This window comes from Rhinoderma darwinii, chromosome 2 (genome assembly GCF_050947455.1).
Source record: "Rhinoderma darwinii isolate aRhiDar2 chromosome 2, aRhiDar2.hap1, whole genome shotgun sequence".
In the NCBI taxonomy this organism is placed as follows: domain Eukaryota; kingdom Metazoa; phylum Chordata; class Amphibia; order Anura; family Rhinodermatidae; genus Rhinoderma; species Rhinoderma darwinii.
Genome location: NC_134688.1, coordinates 463,456,370 through 463,475,349, shown reverse-complemented (window position 1 = coordinate 463,475,349; position 18,980 = coordinate 463,456,370). Strand labels below are relative to the sequence as shown.

At 48.4% G+C, this 18,980-nt stretch overlaps 1 protein-coding gene across 1 annotated transcript in view; it reads right to left on the bottom strand.

The window, feature by feature from the left end:
• MORC3 (MORC family CW-type zinc finger 3) overlaps positions 1-11,719 on the bottom strand; it is a 36,148-nt gene extending 24,429 nt beyond the window's left edge. The window contains exons 1-4 of the mRNA XM_075854596.1: positions 11,611-11,719; positions 2,314-2,386; positions 1,332-1,464; positions 95-309 (exon numbers count right to left, since the gene is read on the bottom strand). Of these exons, the coding sequence (XP_075710711.1) occupies positions 95-309; positions 1,332-1,464; positions 2,314-2,386; positions 11,611-11,649 (460 nt within the window). The 5' untranslated portion in view covers positions 11,650-11,719. The remainder of the gene's footprint in view (positions 1-94; positions 310-1,331; positions 1,465-2,313; positions 2,387-11,610) is intronic.
• Between the last annotated feature and the right edge of the window lie 7,261 nt (positions 11,720-18,980).

The window sequence follows — 18,980 nt, the reverse complement described above, 5'->3', positions numbered from 1 at the left end:
CCTGTCTGTGGCGGCCGGATCCTATATAAGAATATTTCCACTATTGACACCCAGTGATTGGTGGACGGAGCTGCTGCACATTTCTGAAGGATATTTTGCTTGTTGAAGGAGATGATCGGCACGATGACCTGTTCTGCATTAATGGCTTCCAGGTAGGTCTGAGACAACATCCCCACGTGCATCCCAGAGTCGTTTTTGGTAAGTACAATCGCGTCCTTGCCCAGACGCATGGATCCGGATTTAAAACCGTTTCCATAAAGACCAACTGGGACGTGACCTTGTACTGCAACTTTCTCACTGAATCCAAAGCTGAAATAAATGGAGAATTATACATATAAGAGCCTCCTACGCAGCTATATAGATTATAAAACGCTTCCCCTACTCTTAGGAGTGTTCAGGGAAACGTTTGTTTGGCCCACAGCTATTTCTAAGCCCCCGTTCACACACGTGTGTTTTCAAATAGGAGACGGCCACTGGAGAGGATTATTTTACAAACAAAAGGATCGGGCATGTTGAATTTCACGAGTCGGGACGCCGCCATACACATTAGATGGGCGACTGGTAGGAACGAAATTGTCCGACATACATCTGATCTGTATAGCCAGCTTAACAACAGCGACCCTTTAACATGTACATAATTAAAGGTATGTTCATACATGGTGGATATGCTCCATAAAAGTACACCGCGTATCCCCCCTGGACCCTGCACGGAATTCTGAATGTAAAACCAAATCCAAATCGTGGTGCAGAAAAAAGCAGGTTAAAAAAAAAAAAAAAAAAAGCTTATACTTACCCGTAGTTATGGCGACACATCCCTGTGTTATCCTGCAGTCCGGCCTCCTGGAATGACGTTTCATTCCATGTGACCGCTGCAGCCTGTGATTGGCTGCAGCGGTCACATGGAACCGAAATGTCATCCCTGGAGGCTCGGCGGCACGCAGAAACAGAGAGTTCCGGGTAAGTGGAAATTGTTGTATTTCTGAGTTCTTGTGGCGGAATCGCAGCCGCTACGCCTCAAAAATCGCAACATTTGCTATTTGTTGCAGGTTTTATCTCCCAGGGAATTCAATGAGGAAAACCCGAAATAGAAAACCAGCAATTCCGCAGGATAAAACGGACAAAAAAAAAAAACGCACCGCAGGTCAATTTCGAAACATTTTTTGGGCGGATATTTTACGCAGCGTATGGATGAGATTCGTTAATCATATCTATTTTGCTGCTACTGTACTACGCTGCGGATTTTCCATAATGAAGTACATTGCGGAAAACCTGCAGCATTTCTGCTACGTGTGAACTTATCCTTGCGGCGGAGGACACGACCCGGCACTTACCTGAGCATCTTGTGCAGTTTATCCAAAGTCATTCCATTCCCATTGTCGGTGAATATTAAGCTCATTTGACCACATACAAAAGTTTGATCAATCCAAATTTGTTTGGCGTTGACATCAGGGTCATAGGCGTTATCTGAAATGAATAGGAGAAGGACGCAATTATAATTTTGGTATTGTAATGGTTAAAAAAGTGCACAGGAGTCAATTGCGCCAAATCTTTTAAAAAGGTGCACGAGCATTTTAGACTGCCTGAAAGTCAGAAAACGAAGTCTACGCTTATCAACCGCAGACACACGAGCGCCAGATTTTGTTGCAGAAAAAAATTCTTTGTGGGGTGAAATGGAAAGAAAATAGCGATTCCTCCATTGTTTTATCGGGTTCCGTTTTTACGGTGTTTAACGTGCGGTAAAAACAACACGTTCACTTTATTCTGCGGCTCAATAGGATTGAGGTGAAACCAAATATTTTTTTACGATTTACTACTTTAACAAAAAAGAAAAACGAATTGTTTAAAAAAAATTAAATTTGCTTTGCGTCGCCATATTTTTTTTTTCCCCAGTGATGGAGCGGTTGTGGGCTTTTTTTTTTTTTTTTGGCGCGGCGAGCTGTAGTTTCTACTGGTACCATTTCTGGGTACATGGAACTTTTTAATCACTTATTATTCCATTTTTGGGGGATCTAAGGGGACTAGAAAACAGTCCCACCCCTGTTCACAGGTTGTATGTGAAATTGCAGCTCAACGCCATTCACTTCAATGGAACTGAGCTGCAATACCAAACACAACCCTTGGACAGGTGTGGCGCTGTTTCTAGGAGATAGAAGCCTTATCTATCCAACTCTGCACAGCCCCTTTAAGCCCTGCCCCCTCGACTAAACCCCGATCCACTCAGCATACCGTCATCCAAAAATGGAACAGATTAGCAGAAAATTCTTTAAAAAAAATAAAAAGCACATAACCCATTAACAACGCACACAGACTTACCTATAAGCTCCGCAATTGCACTGAAAGGCCAGGTATGACTTGTGGAATTGGAGTGCAGAAACTTGGGGCACAACTGAAAAACAAAGAAAGCAAAATGTCGTCAGCAGAACGTATCACTATTCCAAAAACGATTGCCCGCTGCTCAACCTCTATGACCCTGCTGCATCTCAAGCATCAGAATTGCTAGATCGGATTAGGAATAGTAGTTCTTAGGCCGGATTCATACGAGCGTGTGCGTTTTGCGCAAGCAAAAAACGCTGCGTTTTGCATGCGCAAAAGGCACTTGACAGCTCCGTGTGTCAGCAGCGTATGATGCGTGATTTTCGCGCAGCCGCCATCATTATGACACTCTGTTTGTATGTTTGTAGCACGCGGTGCTTTTCTGTTTTCATTCATCCTTTTGACAGCTGTTGCACGAATCACGCATGTCACACGGAGGCGCTTCCATGTGACATGCGTGGTTTTCACGCACCTATTGACTTCAATGGGTGCGTGATGCATGAAATACGCACAAAGAACGGACATGTCGTGAGTTTTACGCTGCGGACTCACGCTGCGTAAAAATCACGGACTATCTGCACGGCCCCATAGACTAACATAGGTCCGTGCGAGGCGCGTGAAAATCACGCGCGCTGAACGGACATATATCACATTCGTCTGAATAAGCTCTTACCCTGTGGTGCCGTGAAATGATTGGTCCTATTCCATTACCACTAGTGACATCACCATAAGGGTAAGAACAGACGATGTGGCCAAAACCGCGCCCAAATGCAGTGGTGAATGGGCGCACAACTTGGTTGTTAATATCAGTTTGGTGGCGGTCGTGCGCCCAATCATCACCCATGTGGACGTGGTTTTCCCTGCATTTAGCGGGTGGTACAGGCTGCATGTGTATATGTAGAAAAACTCCAGATGATCGGCCGATCCTATAAAACTCAGAAGCCGTGACCTGTTGCATATAAGACCGTGGATCTTGACCACCGAGGCACAAAGGTATGACATGGCTCTTATGTTGGGGTCAAAGGCTAAGGCTAGCGTCCCACTGCTGCATTTTAGCATCGGTATTATGACCACAAGACCCACAGGACCCTCACAGTCCTACTGACCGTAGATCATAGGACCTGTATGGTGATCTAAATTCAGTTCAGTAGAACCGCCAGAGTTACTATCTCCTTAAAGGGGGTTCTCCCGGACTTTTATATTGATGGCCTAGCCCCTTGGGATATGACACCAATAGAAGATCGGTGGGGGTCAGACTCCCGGGAGCCCCGTTGGTCAGCAGACTGAAGGGGCCACTTGAATAGGACCGAAACTGCAACCCCAGGGACCGACGCTACGGAAGATTACGACACATTACTGTAAACAGGCCGAGGCGATAAAGGCTCAAGTTTTGCATATAAATTTTTCTTATTGCTTCTTAGACTTCATTCACATCTGCGTCAGGGCTCCGTTTATGGGCACCGTCGGAGATTTCCATCAGAACGGAAACCGTAGGTTGATTTCAATGGTGACGGATGCGGGGAAAATGGTTTCTGCTGGTCTCCGTTGTGCAACGTTTAGTTTTTTTGACTGAATGAATAGCGCAGTCGACTACGATATGGATTCCGTCAAAACAACGGAACCCGTACACAACGGAGACAAACGGAACCCATGAACGGAGCCCTGACGCAGATGTGAACGAAGCCTTAGACGGTGTCCACTCGTTGCAGGTTTTTAAAGGCGTTGAAAGCTTGTGACACAACTGTAAGGTGTGAACGCCGCCTAAGGCCACTTTCACATGGCCGTATTTTGGTCAGTATTTTCCATTCAGTATTTGAAAGCAAAAACCAGGAGTGGAACCTGCGCAGAGGAGACGTATAATGGAGATATTTGCACCTCTTCTGTGATTGGGCAAGCTTTGACGCAAAATACTGACCAAAATCCGCAAGCTGTAGAATTGTATTACCTTGATTTACACTCGTATGTTTGGTCACATCATAACCAGCGCTACACACCAGAGCGGCCACGTACAGATCCGGGGAAACATCATTATGTTTAAAGTGGCCGAAGTGCGTTACATTGTGCAAGGTCGTCGTCATCATAGTAAGTGCTCAGCAAGTGATGGCATATAACAATACAAGGGGCTGCGCTGCAATACCACACACAGCCATAGGACATGGGGGCGCTGTGTTATCGGTGAAAACTTCACATAGCGCCACAGCTCCTTCATTTTAGTAATAGGTGGTCCCAGCGGTAGGACACCCCCCCCCCCCCCCCCCCAATTAGCATATTCGTGCAAAAGGGAAAGAATTTTTATTTATTTTTTTTAAACTTTTAAAAAACATCTTTTTTTCTAAGTGGAGGGGTAAAAAGTGTCCAATATATTAACCCACCAATGACAAGGCCTCTTTGGGCAATTTTGACAACTCCACATTTCAGCAGCCAGAATTCTTTTTATTGGCTGTGAAAATAGTATTTTTTGGGGATACATATAAATTACTGTGTAATTTATATAAAATAAAAAAAATTCTTTATTTTTTATAAATGTTGACATTTCACCCTTGAGCTGTTAATTTAATACTGCAGCTTATTCTGGTGGTCGGGGATAGCCAATAAGTGTAGGGTATTTAGATCCTTTTTCAATGTCTGCGCAAGAAAATGTATTTCATACAAAATAACGTTTTTTCTGTCATTTTGTTTGGAGACTTTTTATTGAAAACATTTTACGCCTATTAAGGGATTACGGTTTTACATCTTTATTTTAAAACTTATTCGTATATTTCTCTATGCCAATACATCATGATCTGCACAGACAGCCCTGGGGTCCGTTAATGCCGCAATCACTCCTCTTGATTTTACCAAAGGGTAAAACGGCCAGGATCGGCGGTTCCTCTGATCAGCTGAGCACTGCCCCCAGGATGGCACGCGACTCCCGTGCAGCATTTATCCTAAAGCGCTGTAGAATAAGGAACCTTAAAGGGGTTGTCCAGGCAGGGGGCTGTGAATAGACTTAAAGCTGCAGTAACCCAGCACGGCCACTATACAGTGACTGGAGCCATCTGCTTCCGGCATCGACCACTGCATAACATCCGGTGCGGAGGCAGCCGGCACAGCTGATCGCTGTGGGGTCGGGGTGTTGGACCCCCGCCAATCATATACTGATGACCTATCCTGTGGATGTCATCAGTATAAAAAAAACAGCCCCCAGCCTAGACAACCCCTTTAATGACCATCATAAAGGCTAATGGTGGTCATTAAGAGGTTAAAACACGCACACCAGTCATAAGGTGGCAGAAGGAAAAGACATGTCTCCTAAATGTACGTATGCCTCCTACAACACGACTGATAGATCTTCTCCATTGAGCGCCACTATCCATCCAAAACCGCTGTATAAGGTTATAAACGCGGGAAGACATGGTTCTGCAGAGCAGAGTTTTTAAGGACACCCCATAATTATAATAAATCATTTGGTAAAATGTTTCTTAGTCCCACTATGGGACTTTACTATGCCATTATATGCTGCAATACAGTGTAAAATTGACAGGTATTCTATAAGGCCCTGTTTGGCCTAATAGGTATAGACTGTTGGCATACCTGGGGACCTTTGTTAGGCCCCCAGCTGCCATGGAAACCATCAGAACCCTGCAATTGCGCCGCAGGGATGCCAATGGGGTGACAGAGGGAGCCCCCTCCCCCTAAAACCACAGTCGCTACTGACATCTATAGGGTTACACAGCAGGGATCGGCGAGGACTCCGGTCCTGGCCGTTAGAGCAGGAGCCCAGCTGTCCTTAAATATCCCCACACGGGACACCCGTGCCAGGTTTATGACAAAGCTCTGACTAGGTGGCACTGTGGCATAGCCATCCTTAATGACTACGGTGAAATGGGGTATGGGCAGTCATTGAGGGCTTGATACATTTTATCCATGGCGGTCAAAGGCAGTGATGAAAAGTAAGGGTATGTTCACACGCCCTATTTACAGACGCAATACGGGCGTTTTACGCCTCGAATTACGTCCGAAAATACAGCTCCAAACATCTGCCCATTGAAACCAATGGGGTTACGATGTTCTGTGCACACGGGCTTTTTTTTATTTTTTATGCGCCGCTGTCAAGACGGCGCGTAAAAAGACGCCCGCGTCAAAGAAGTGCATGTCACTTCTTGAGACGTAATTGGAGCAGTTTTTCATTGACTCAATTGAAAAACAGCTCCAATTACGTCCGTAATTGACGCCGCGAAAAACGCAAGTACGAGCAAGTACGTCTGAAATTCAGGAGCTGTTTTCGCCTGAAAACAGCTCCGTCATTTCAGGCGTATTGGACGCTGCCGTGTGAACATACCCTTAATGGCAGCTTCCCTGGGTGGTCTATAGTAGAGAAGAGGTTAAGGCAGTCTAGTAGTTACGGAAACAGAGTAGCACAGCGAGCTCAACTATTTGCGGAATTCTCGCCACCTCTCCACTTATTTCCCGCCTGGACGAAGCAGCCACCTCAGCAGACGTTCTCCACGTAGGTGCGGGTGGTACACGTACGGTATTTCCACAGGAGATACCCCATAAATGTCTCCCATAAGAACACCCCTTTAAGTAAGTGGTCATGGTGTCTGGTCTCGTCAGTCTTCCCTACGAAATTCCACTCTACCCGCACCACTGCCCTTTCCTTGGGAAACCTTTGGAATAAACAGTTTTTATTTAAAAAAAATAAAATAAAAATCATCATCAGTGTGTTTTGTGCAACTTTCTAATTTTCCGGCTGCAATTCCGTTACATGTGGACGAGTCCTTATGCTGAGGATTTTCTGAAATGAAAAAAAAATGTTGCAGAAAATCTGCAGTATTTACACTATGTGTGGACTGACCCTCCTTACGGTCGTTGTGTATGTGACAAGTCGGTCGCAGAGCACTGGGATGTTTCTTTTGCTCTTAGGCTGGGTTCACACGAGCATGTTACGTCCGTAATGGACGGAACGTATTTCGGCCGCAAGTCCCGGACCGAACACAGTGCAGGGAGCCGGGCTCCTAGCATCATACTTATGTACGACGCTAGGAGTCCCTGCCTCTCCGTGGAACTACTGTCCCGTACTGAAAACATGATTACAGTACGGGACAGTTGTCCTGCAGAGAGGCAGGGACTCCTAGCATCGTACATAACTATGATGCTAGGAGCCCGGCTCCCTGCAGTGTGTTCGGTCCGGGACTTGCAGCTGAAATACGTCCGTCCATTACGGACTAACATGCTCGTGTGAACCCAGCCTTAGGCCACATGCACACGAATGTGCTTTTGCGGCCATAATTCCCCCGAAAATCCACGGGAGAATTGCGGCCCCATTCATTCCTATGGGCCCATGTACACGACTGTGGTTTCCACGGTCCGTGCATGGCCCAGGAGCCCGGACCGCAGAAAGAACGGACATGTCTTATTACGGCCGTGTTCTGCAGTCCAGGCTCATAGGAAATCATGCACGCGGCCATGTGCAAGGCCCGGATTTGCGGGCGGCTCCCGGGTCACTCCGCGACCAACCGACCCGAAAATCACGGCCGTGCGCTTGAGGCCTAAGGCTATAGTCACACGGCCACTTTCAGAACCATGGAGTTCTATGGCTGTGTTCACAGCCTGTGAATACTGGCTGCCAAAACTTAGAACATGTTCATTTTCGGACGTTTTCCCGGCCCGACGACCCCCATAGAATTTAATGGATACGTTTTTAACGGCCGTCTTTCAGAAAGCCATGTGACAGCTGTTAAAAACCGATCGGTTGCCTCCCTGGCCCTTACAAGGAGACTGAATTTTATCTGGGTCCTCATGACGCGCATACAATGGACAGCGCTAGCGAGGCAAGGAAATCACTCGTTCCCTTCCCCGCTATTCTGTGATGGAGGCGGCGCAATGACGTCATCGTACCACCTGCGTCGCTCTGCTGGTGCAGGCCTTTTTAGAAGAGACCAGGCCTCCGTCGCTGGGGGAAGAGGACGGGAACAGATGGGTGTGTGGCACTGTCTAAAGGGGACACTGTGGCACTACCTATGTGAGTGCCATCTACAGGAACATTGCGGCACTATCTACGTTGGCACTGTGGTGTTTTCAGAAGGTAGGGACAAATTAAAAAATAAAATAAAGAGAGGGATGAATTTAACGACCATGAAAAACAGACGGCAAACGAATAATAAATGGACGTTAAAAACGGTCAGGGAATGGATGAAAATTTGGAGACACTGATGCAAAACGTCAATAAGAACCAGAGAGTTGATCTGTTTTTCACGGTCGTGTGAATGGGGCCTTAGTGTTTGGTTTCAGCAATTATTCCCTGCACATTGTACTGGCAGTTTCCTTGCGAGGACGACTCCAGATCTACAAGGACTAACTCCGCTTATTGTTGCAGACAGTTTTCACTTCCCTGTTTTTCTTTTGTATCTATTATTTGGCTTCTCTCCGATGTGGCGACCTTGTACCAGAACAAGGAGGCTCAAATAAACCTCTGCGAGCAGCGAGCTCAGCTATTTCTGGAATTCTCGCCACCTCTCCTCTGAATTCCCGCCTGGATGAAGCGGGCACCTCAGCAGACGTTCTCCACATAGTTGCGGGTGGTATATATATATATGTACGGTGTATCCACAGAATATACCCCATAAATGTCTGCCATCAGAACACCTCTTTAAGGAAACGGTCGCGGTGTCTGGTCTCGTCCGTTTTTAATACAAACTATTTAGAAAGTTGCACAAAACGGTTTTATTTAAAAAAAAAAAAAACTTTTTCAAAAGTGTACATAGCTTTTAAGACTCACGCGTTTTAGACTTTTTTTCACGAAAAAAGCCTAAAGTGTGACAACTTCTCACCACTTCACTAATAAAGGGGGGTCCTGAATGGGGGACTACCCTCTTTCACCATCCTTTTGATTTCGTAAAACATCTGTAAAAAGGCTAGCCGTACACTACAGATTTTGGACAGACAAAAAAAATAAATGCCCCATGCACACGACCGTAAAAATCGTCCGCAGTTACGGACCCATTCACTTCTATTGTCCACGGATACCGTCCAGTTTATTTACGGGAAGGGGTCCGGGCCGTAGAAGTGTGACGTGTCCCATCTTTTGCTTTTTACGGGCCGTGCTCCCATACTTTGTAAGGGAGCACGGGCCAAAGATGCGGGCGGCTGACCATAGCCGTCGGCCGTGCCTGTAATCACGGCACGAGATTACGAGCAGGGCCGTGTGCATGAAGCCTTAGGCCACTTTTTGCGGCGTTTGTGGAAAACTGCACCGTTCAGATGCCTATAGAGAGAGATACATCTAATATCTATGGCCAAGAGAACAACGCAGTCCAGATCCAGGGAGGAGGTTTATTAGGAGCAGATTTTCAGCAGACATCAGACTAAACCTATTATATATAAGAATCCGGAGTACCCCTTTATCAGTAATTTACCGTTAAAAGGTGGAAGCAAAATTTTAAGTATAAAAGAAAATAAAATCAGACAAATGAACGGTGACTTCAAGACACTGCAGCCCGTAAGCCACGAGGACGTGGCCGCATCACGGGTCTGTTTAGTATGGAGCCGTATTAGGGATCGTATTCTAGAGACCTTTACTGTACAACGTACGGCTCCGACTTCATACAGAGGATTTATATCTACACTAAACCAAAACACAACCACTCCTCAGTGAGTCATAAACATCACATAAGGAAGGACTCCGCGCAGCGTCATCCGAGAAGCGAAACCGAAACCATAACAAATATTTCAAATTCTCAATTTAATACAACCAGCGAGAATCAATTATCATCACCACCAAAACCAGCGAGCCCCAAATCATCATCATCACCAAAACCCGCGAGCCCCAATCATCATCATCACCACCAAAACCAGCGAGCCCCAAATCATCATCATCACCAAAACCCGCGAGCCCCAATCATCATCATCACCACCAAAACCAGCGAGCCCCAAATCATCATCATCACCAAAACCAGCGAGCCCCAAATCAACATCATCATCACCAAAACCAGCGAGCCCCAATCATCATCATCATCATCATCATCAAAACCAGCGAGCCCCAATCATCATCATCATCATCAAAACCAGCGAGCCCCAATCAATCATCATCATCACCACCAAAACCAGCGAGCCCCAAATCAACATCATCATCACCAAAACCAGCGAGCCCCAATCATCATCATCATCATCATCAAAACCAGCGAGCCCCAATCATCATCATCATCAAAACCAGCGAGCCCCAATCAATCATCACCACCAAAACCAGCTAGCCCCAAATCATCATCATCACCAAAACCCGCGAGCCCCAATCATCATCATCATCATCATCATCACCACCAAAACCAGCGAGCCCCAAATCATCATCATCACCAAAACCCGCGAGCCCCAATCATCATCATCATCATCATCAAAACCAGCGAGCCCCAATCATCATCATCATCAAAACCAGCGAGCCCCAATCATCATCATCATCAAAACCAGCGAGCCCCAATCATCATCATCAAAAACCAGCGAGCCTCAATCATTATCAGAACCGAAACTAGCACAACCAAAAACAGTGAGCTTTAACCAGTACCAACAGGACCATAACCGGGACCAGGAAGCCGCAGCCAGCACCATAACCGGGACCAGGAAGCCGCAGCCAGCACCATAACCGGGACCAGGAAGCCGCAGCCAGCACCATAACCGGGACCAGGAAGCCGCAGCCAGCACCATAACCGGGACCAGGAAGCCGCAGCCAGCACCATAACCGGGACCAGGAAGCCGCAGCCAGCACCATAACCGGGACCAGGAAGCCGCAGCCAGCACCATAACCGGGACCAGGAAGCCGCAGCCAGCACCATAACCGGGACCAGGAAGCCGCAGCCAGCACCATAACTGGGACCAGGAAGCCGCAGCCAGCACCATAACCGGGACCAGGAAGCCGCAGCCAGCACCATAACCGGGACCAGGAAGCCGCAGCCAGCACCAACAGGACCATAACAGAGACCATAAAACCTCGGCCAGCACCAATAGAACCATAACAGGGACCAAGAAACCAGTCAGCGCCATCAGAACCATAACCGGGACCAGGAAATTGCAGCCAGCACCAACAGGACCACAACAAAGAGCCTCAACAGTCCCTACGGAACCACAGTCAGGGAGATTGAGTTTCCCTCCAGCACATAACGCAGCGCACACATCAGCGGTACTATCAGCCTCATGATATCCGGAGCCGTAAACCGTCTTCAGAGAATGGCATCCCACGTAAAAGCAACCACAGTACGTCCGGCCTCACTAAGCCCCTGTCCCTCCCTGTATCACGCTTCCCGGCCGCCCCATTAACCCCTCTCTCACCGCACTCAGACGTATCCCGTCCGTCGCTGGTGCCGCCATCTTTGGGAGAAAAAAAAAAAGACGCACGAAACACCCCAGCCTGGAGAGCTGTGTACAACCTACATCGGGGAGGAGCCAGCTACCGCGTCATCCAATCAGAACCCCAGCCGAGGAATAACATTAAAACCACGTGATTGTGGCCGCTGTCAGCGTTCAAGACGGGTGTTATGCAGACTCAATTCGCTAGGCGGCAGTGTTCTCAACGCTATAGTAATGACTCATGTACAGATTGACTGACTCATGACTCTTACTGACTTCTGTAAAGTGACGAGGATGACGTCACGGTGATATTACTGTTGTCTAATATCCCTACCCCCCCCCCAAATAAATAAATAAATAAAATGATGTTTCGAGGTCAAAGTGCAGTTGATGTTCCAGCCAGCAGGTGGAGCACTGTGAGGGGGCATTAAAATGATTGATTAGTAAGTACACTTTTTTCTGTTCCGATGGGCCGTTTTTTTTTACGTGGCCGTTTTGAAAAACGGCTGCGAAAAAGAAGTGCAGGTCACTTCTTGGGACGTTTTTTGTGCAGTTTTTCATTGACTCTATTGAAAAAAGCTCCAAAAACTACCGTAAAAAACGCAGTGAAAATCGCGAGTGGCTTAAAAAACGTCTGAAAATCAGTCATTTCAGGAGGTTTTGACTCAAAGGGTATGTTCACACGCAGTGACCAAAAACGTCTGAAAATACGGAGCTGTTTTCAGGCAAAAACCGTTCCTGATTTTCAGACATTTTTGTAGCCACTCGCGTTTTTCGTTGTGAATTTTACGGCCGTTATTGGAGCTGTCCTTCTATAGAGTCAATGAAAAACACCTCCAAAAACTACCCGAGAAATGACCTGCACTTCTTTTTTCGCGGCGTCTTTTTACCGGCCGTATTTTGAAAACGACGCATAAAATTACACCTCGTGGGAACAGAACACCGTAAATCCTATTGCAAGCAATGAGCAGATGTTTGGAGGCGCAATGGAGCCGTTTTTTCAGGCGTAATTCCAGACGTAAACGGCCCGAATTACGTCTGAAAACACATTGTGTGAACATACCCTAAGGCTACGTTCACAGAGAGCGGATACGCTGCGTAAAAGCACACAGCGTATCCGTCCTGGAAGCCGCAGTAAATTCCGTCCGAAAAACCACACCAAATTGTGGTGCAGATTTTCGGCCGAAATATCCACTGCGGAAATCAGCAGGTAAAAAAAATAACAACAAAAACCTTATATTTACACCGGGCCATAGTCATGGCGACGCATCCCTCCGTGCGGTACAGCCTCCTGGGATGACGTTTCATCCCATGTGATTGGCTGCAGCGGTCACATGGGATGAAACGGCATCCCAGGAGGCCGGCCTGGACGGGGAAGTATAGAGAACGGGTATGTATAAGTTGTTTTTTTTTTCTGAGTTGCAATTTTTGCGGCAAAATCTCAGCTTTTCTGACGCAAAAATCGCAACACTTGCAACTTGTTACGGTTTTTACCTCCCCGTTCAATCCAATAGGGGAAACCTGCAACACAAAAGCAGCGATTCTGCACCATGAATTGACATGCTGTGAATTAAAAAAAAAAAACGCACCGCTGGTCAATTTTTGAACGTTTTTTTTCGGCAGGTTTTTACGCAGCGTGTGGAGGAGATTTGTTCAAGTCTCATCCACTCTGCTGCAACTGTGTTATGCTACGGAAAATCTGCAGTATTTACACTACGCGTGGACTGACCCTCCTTACGGTCGCAGAGCACTGGGATGTTTCTTTTTCTCTTAGGCGATAGTCACACGGCCACTTTCAGAACAATGGAGTTCTATGGCTGTGTTCACACGGCCGTTGTTTTAACAGCCCGCGAATAGTCGCCAAAACGTAAAACATGTTAATTTTCAGACGTATTCACGGCCCGACGACCCCCATAGAATTTAATGGATCCGTTTTTAACGGCCGTTTTTCAGAAAGTCGTGTGACAGCCGTTAAAAAACGATCGGTTGCCTCCTTGGCCCTCACAAGGGGACTCAACTGTATCTGGGTCCTCATGACGCGCATACAATGGACAGCTCTGGCGAGGCAAGGAAATCACTCGTTCCTTTGCCCGCTATTCTGTGTTTTTTTGTGATGCAGGCGGCGCAATGACGTCATCGTGCCACCTGCGTCGCTCTGCTGGAGCAGGCCTTTTTAGTAGAGACCAGGCCTCCGTCGCTGGGGAAGAGGACGGGAACAGGGACAGATGAGTGGCGGGAACAGCGGGGTGTGGCAGTATTGTCAAAAATATTGTAATTATCTTTATATGTGTGAACATATATTGCTTTTGTGAAAGTGATTAGAATATGTTTAAAAGATAACATTTTGCATGGACTCCATCTTGTATGGTAGGCGTCCATTTTGGATCATTCGAATCTATCTTTTGGCCTGAAGGAGCCATCTTGAGGTTAATAAGTAAAAAGTAAATGTCAGCAGATGTCTTGAAGCAATTCTATGTTAAAGGAACAGTGTCATGGCAAATAATTTTTTTTATATGTTAAAGATGTTAGTGCTTTAATAAAAACGTTTATATTCATTTGTGTGTTTGTGTTTTACTTTTTCTTATTTTTACACTTTTTCTTCCCTATGGGGGCTGCCATTTTTTGTTCCATTTCTGTCTGTGTCGATTAACGACACACACAGACATGGAGTACGGCAGCCACAGTCCCATAGGGACTGTGAACGGCTCCCGTCCCATTCACGTCCGTGTACGGCGTCTGTGTGGGAACTGCGCATGCGCCGCTCCCACACAGTCCTATTCGAAATTGGCGCCGTCCGGCGCCATTTTCCTGTGGACCGGAAGTCGCGGCCGGACTGTAATATTACTACTTCCGGTCGCGGCTTCCGGACTTGTGCACATGGAACAGCGGCAGCAAAGGGAGCGGACGGGCCGGAGGGAGCCGCGGCGGCAGGAGCAGGTAAGACATTTCAATGTATGTTCGTGTTTGTGTGTGTTTACTACTGTATGTAAACCTACTACACTGTGGGTTACCTCAAAAAATGGCGACACACAGTGTAGGAGGTTACACCGTTCAAACCCCTCGTTTATCCCGGCACTAGCCAGGATAAAGGAGGGGGGGATGCTGAGAGTTCACTAGAGCGAGGGCTTTTAACCCAATGTTGCAATGCTGCAATTTTGGGAACTAGCTCCATCTAGTGACCAAAAATGGGTAGTATTATAAATTAGAATTAATTTATAATATTTCCTGACTATTTCCTGACTCGTGAAAAAAATAAAAAAAATTTGAACCATGTTTAATCACCCACACACTAAATGTTTAATTTTTAAAAAAAAAACATGTTTTTCTGGCAACACCATGCCTTTAAGTGTTCTTGAATTGAATGTTTTATTACTCTTGTAAGGAGCAGATCAAATAGCCTTGGTGGAATGGACAATGACATTGTTTACCAGAGGGAGGGGATTCAGCCCTGGAAGAAGCGCTCTGTTTAATTAATTTAAACTTATCTGCAGTCTCCATTCTCTAGTGAGATATGAAGTAGAGACACATTAACTTGTGTATCTGAGATGTGTGTCCTTCCCATGGGACAAGGTTCAGGCCACCTGGGGCTTGGAGGGTGAAGTATTATTATAATGCATTGATATAATTCTTATTGGCTGAATCAGAGTCATTATCATATTGTAGATGATTGGCTGAAACCAAAGCCTACACCTTTCCTGTCATTATACCATATGTGGAGTTTTGGGATATTACCATATATAGAATGTTTATGTTTGCAAGTATAAGGTTACCGCCTACTCTCATTTTCCTATAAATAAAGATGGATCGCCCCCTGGGGGCAGAGATCATTTGAACACTGAAGCTGCGTGTCATGGTCTCTCCGGCCGGCCTCTCTCAGATCCACCATTGAGAGGGCATTCACTAATTTGGAGCTCATAGACAAATGCAGATAATGTCCAACGTTAACGGACATACTAAATTCTGCAGCGACATTACCTAGAGAGGGTGTATGGCACTATCCACATTGGAGTGTGTGGCACTATCTACAGGGAGGGTGTGGCACTATCTACAGGGGGGGTGTGTGGCACTATCTACAGGGGGTGTGTGTGGCACTATCTACAGGGGGTCTGTGGCACTATCCACATTGGAGTGTGTGGCACTATCCACATTGGAGTGTGTGGCACTATCTACAGGGGGGTGTGTGGCACTATCTACAGGGGGGTGTGTGGCACTATCTACAGGGGGGTGTGTGCGCCACTATCTACAGGGGGTCTATGGCACTATCTACAGGGGGTGTGTGCCACTATCTACAGGGGGTCTATGGCACTATTCACAATGGAGTGTGTGGCACTATCTACAGGGGGGTGTGTGGAACTATCTACAGGGGGGTGTGTGGCACTATCTACAGGGGGTCTATGGCACTATGCACAATGGAGTGTGTGGCACTATCTACAGGGGGATGTGTGACACTATCTACATGGGCACTCTGGCACTATTTGGGCGCTATCTACATGGGTGCTATCTACAGGAACATTGCGGCACTATCCCAATTGGCACTGTGGTGTTTTTAGGGGGTAGGGACAAAAATAAACCCTGGCAAATGAACCTCATCCTATTTTTTTTAGCGGCCATAAAAAAACAGAAGGCAAGGGAATGACAAACGGCCGTTAAAAACGGTCAGACGGTCGGGGAATGGTTGAAAATCAGAAGAGGCTGGACGCAGCTGCAGGCTTGAGGGAAGCCGACATGACCGTCCTGGTAGGGAAAGGGTTAATGTTAAGAGGTGAGGGAAAGGTGAAGGAGCTGAAGGAGGGACGGGGAGGAGCTAGGGGGGACGGGGGGGCCGTTACTGCGCTTCCCGCTGTTTCTCGGCATTGAGCCGGAAGCAGCGGGAGGAGTAATACACAAGAAGCAAAGCTCCCCGTTGCCCGGCTTTTTAGGATGTCAGAGGCCCTGATTTTAGAGCGGCTGCGTGCCGCTGCTGTGCACCACGGTCCCGGATGGCTGGAGGAGACCGTGGCTGCATTAACGCGGATCCCGGACGCCGTTTCGCCACGTCGGGCACGGCGTTCGGGGTCTGTTGTAAGGGACAGGCTCCCCTCCCCCGGCCCCCCTACGAGCATGGCTATGGCGGCGGGGGGGGAGTCGGCAACAACCGCTCCTGCGCTGGGCAGGCAGAGAGCGGTAGCAGGGGTGACGGCGATGCAGGCTGTGTCGACCCGTCCCTCTCGGCGGTCCCGACCTCCAGAGCGCCTGAGTCCGGAGGTAGTCCCGCGGACACGGCGTCGCAGAGGGAGCCCGATCCCGGACGCTGCAGGCCAGGCAGCTGGGAGGACCGCCCCTTCCCAGGCCCTGCGTCCTGGCAGGAATCCCAGGCCGCGACGGGGTCCGGCGGTAAGCAGGGAGTCGCAGGCCGGGCTCCCTGTCACCCCTCCCCCATCAGATGGAAGATGTCGAGAGCAAGGTACGGCCGCCCCGCATGGTGATGTTCCGGCCAGGGGGCAGGCTTCGTCAGGATCGTCTAGACGGACGACTAGATCTGCAGCGACGTCGAGGCAACAGGTCCGGTCGGAAGTCTGGGTCCCGGCGGTCGGGCGGCAGGTTGCCGGCCCATCGGTCAGCGCGTCCTCATCCCCTTTCCGAAGAGGTCGTTGGGAGGGACAGTCGTCGGCGAGAGAAGAACTGGAGGAAGGTGAACTGGACGTCTATCGTCGAGGTCAGGATGGTCCGGCTGACGGGAACACAGCGCCTGTGCAGCCCGGTGAGTGTATAACTCCATTATTGTCTTATCCAGCGATTTTTATGTCGGGTGTCGGCGGGGGGGCTGCTAGCATAGCATCGGGGGTCGGTAGTGGCGCGGGCGGACGCGACGGAGCGGGTTTGGCAGATTTAGTGGGTTGCTTACGGGAGCTGGTGGGGCGCCTGGATAGGGCCGCGGCGCCGGTAGTAACGGAAGTGTCCCCTGCGGTAGTTTGGGAAGGCCCCAGGGAAGTGGGATCGTTGCAGGCGCGTCCTGTGGTGGCGGTTAGAGAGGCGGTCGCGGTGTCGGTGCAGACTGAGGCACAGAAGGACGGCGATCGAGTGCGCATGGACGATCGTGCTCGGGGGGAGGTGTATGTTTGTTTTGAGGGTCCGTTGGGGGCGCATTTAAAGCAGGAGGTGCGTGATCGGATCTGGAAAGATGAATATGTTGAAATTTTTTCTCTCTTGCCGCTGGCTAAATTCAATTTGGATAAGAGCAAGCGGGATGAGAGTAAAAAGGACGAGGAGGAACGGCGGCGGTATAGGCTTATCCCGCAGACGTTCGTTAATTGGTCGCAGGCGTTCGCCATATTGGCTAGTGTGATAGGGGAAAAGGCGCCGGAAAATTGTTCGGCGTTATTTTGTTATTTTGATGCTATTGGGGAGGCTCATAGGGCGTATGGGGGTCAGGCGTGGCTGCGATATGATGAGCAATTCCGTCAGCGGAAGGCGGTTCGGCCGGCGATTCGGTGGGACCAGAAGGATATTGCTCTCTGGTTACGGGTTACGGCTCCGGTTAGGCAGCCCTTTCCCGGGAGCGGTGGCCAGGGAGGCCAGACTAGTCAGAGTGGACCAAGCCGCGGGGGAAAGGCGGGGTTTTGCTGGCAATTCAATGAAGGCCAGTGCAAGTTCGGGGCCACGTGCAAGTTCAAGCACGTGTGCTCCGAGTGTAATGGGGCATCACACGGGGCGGCAAAATGTCTGCGGAAAAAGAGGTCCGGGAACCAGCACGGGGCTGGTCAAGGGGGTGTCGCCGGTGAGGGTGGAAAGGATGGCCCCTTATCTAAATGAGTATCCGGATAGGGCGGCAGCTAAGTTGCTTTATGAAGGGTTTAGTGTTGGTTTTGTTATTCCTCCGCCTCCTTATGAGGTTCCGGTTACGCGGAGAAATTTAAAATCGGCTTACTTGCATGCGGAAGTCGTGTCGGAAAAGTTGTTAAAAGAAGTTTCGTTGGGGCGCATGTCGGGGCCATTTGTGGAGTCGCCGGTGAAAGATTTAGTTGTGTCCCCTTTGGGTATTGTCCCTAAACGCGAGCCCGGAAAGTTTCGTTTGATTCAACATTTATCGTATCCCAAAGGTTCGTCGGTAAATGACGGGATTGATCACGAGTTGTGTTCCGTAGTTTATACCTCATTCGATAAGGCGGTGGGGTTAGTGCGGGCTGCGGGTCCGGGGGCGCTGCTAGCAAAAACCGACATCGAGGCGGCGTTCAGGTTGTTGCCGGTGCATCCAGAAAGCCAACGGCTGTTGGGTTGTTTTTGGAATGGGGCCTTTTACGTGGATCGGTGCCTTCCGATGGGGTGTTCCCTTTCTTGTGCATACTTCGAGGCGTTTAGTAGCTTCGTGGAGT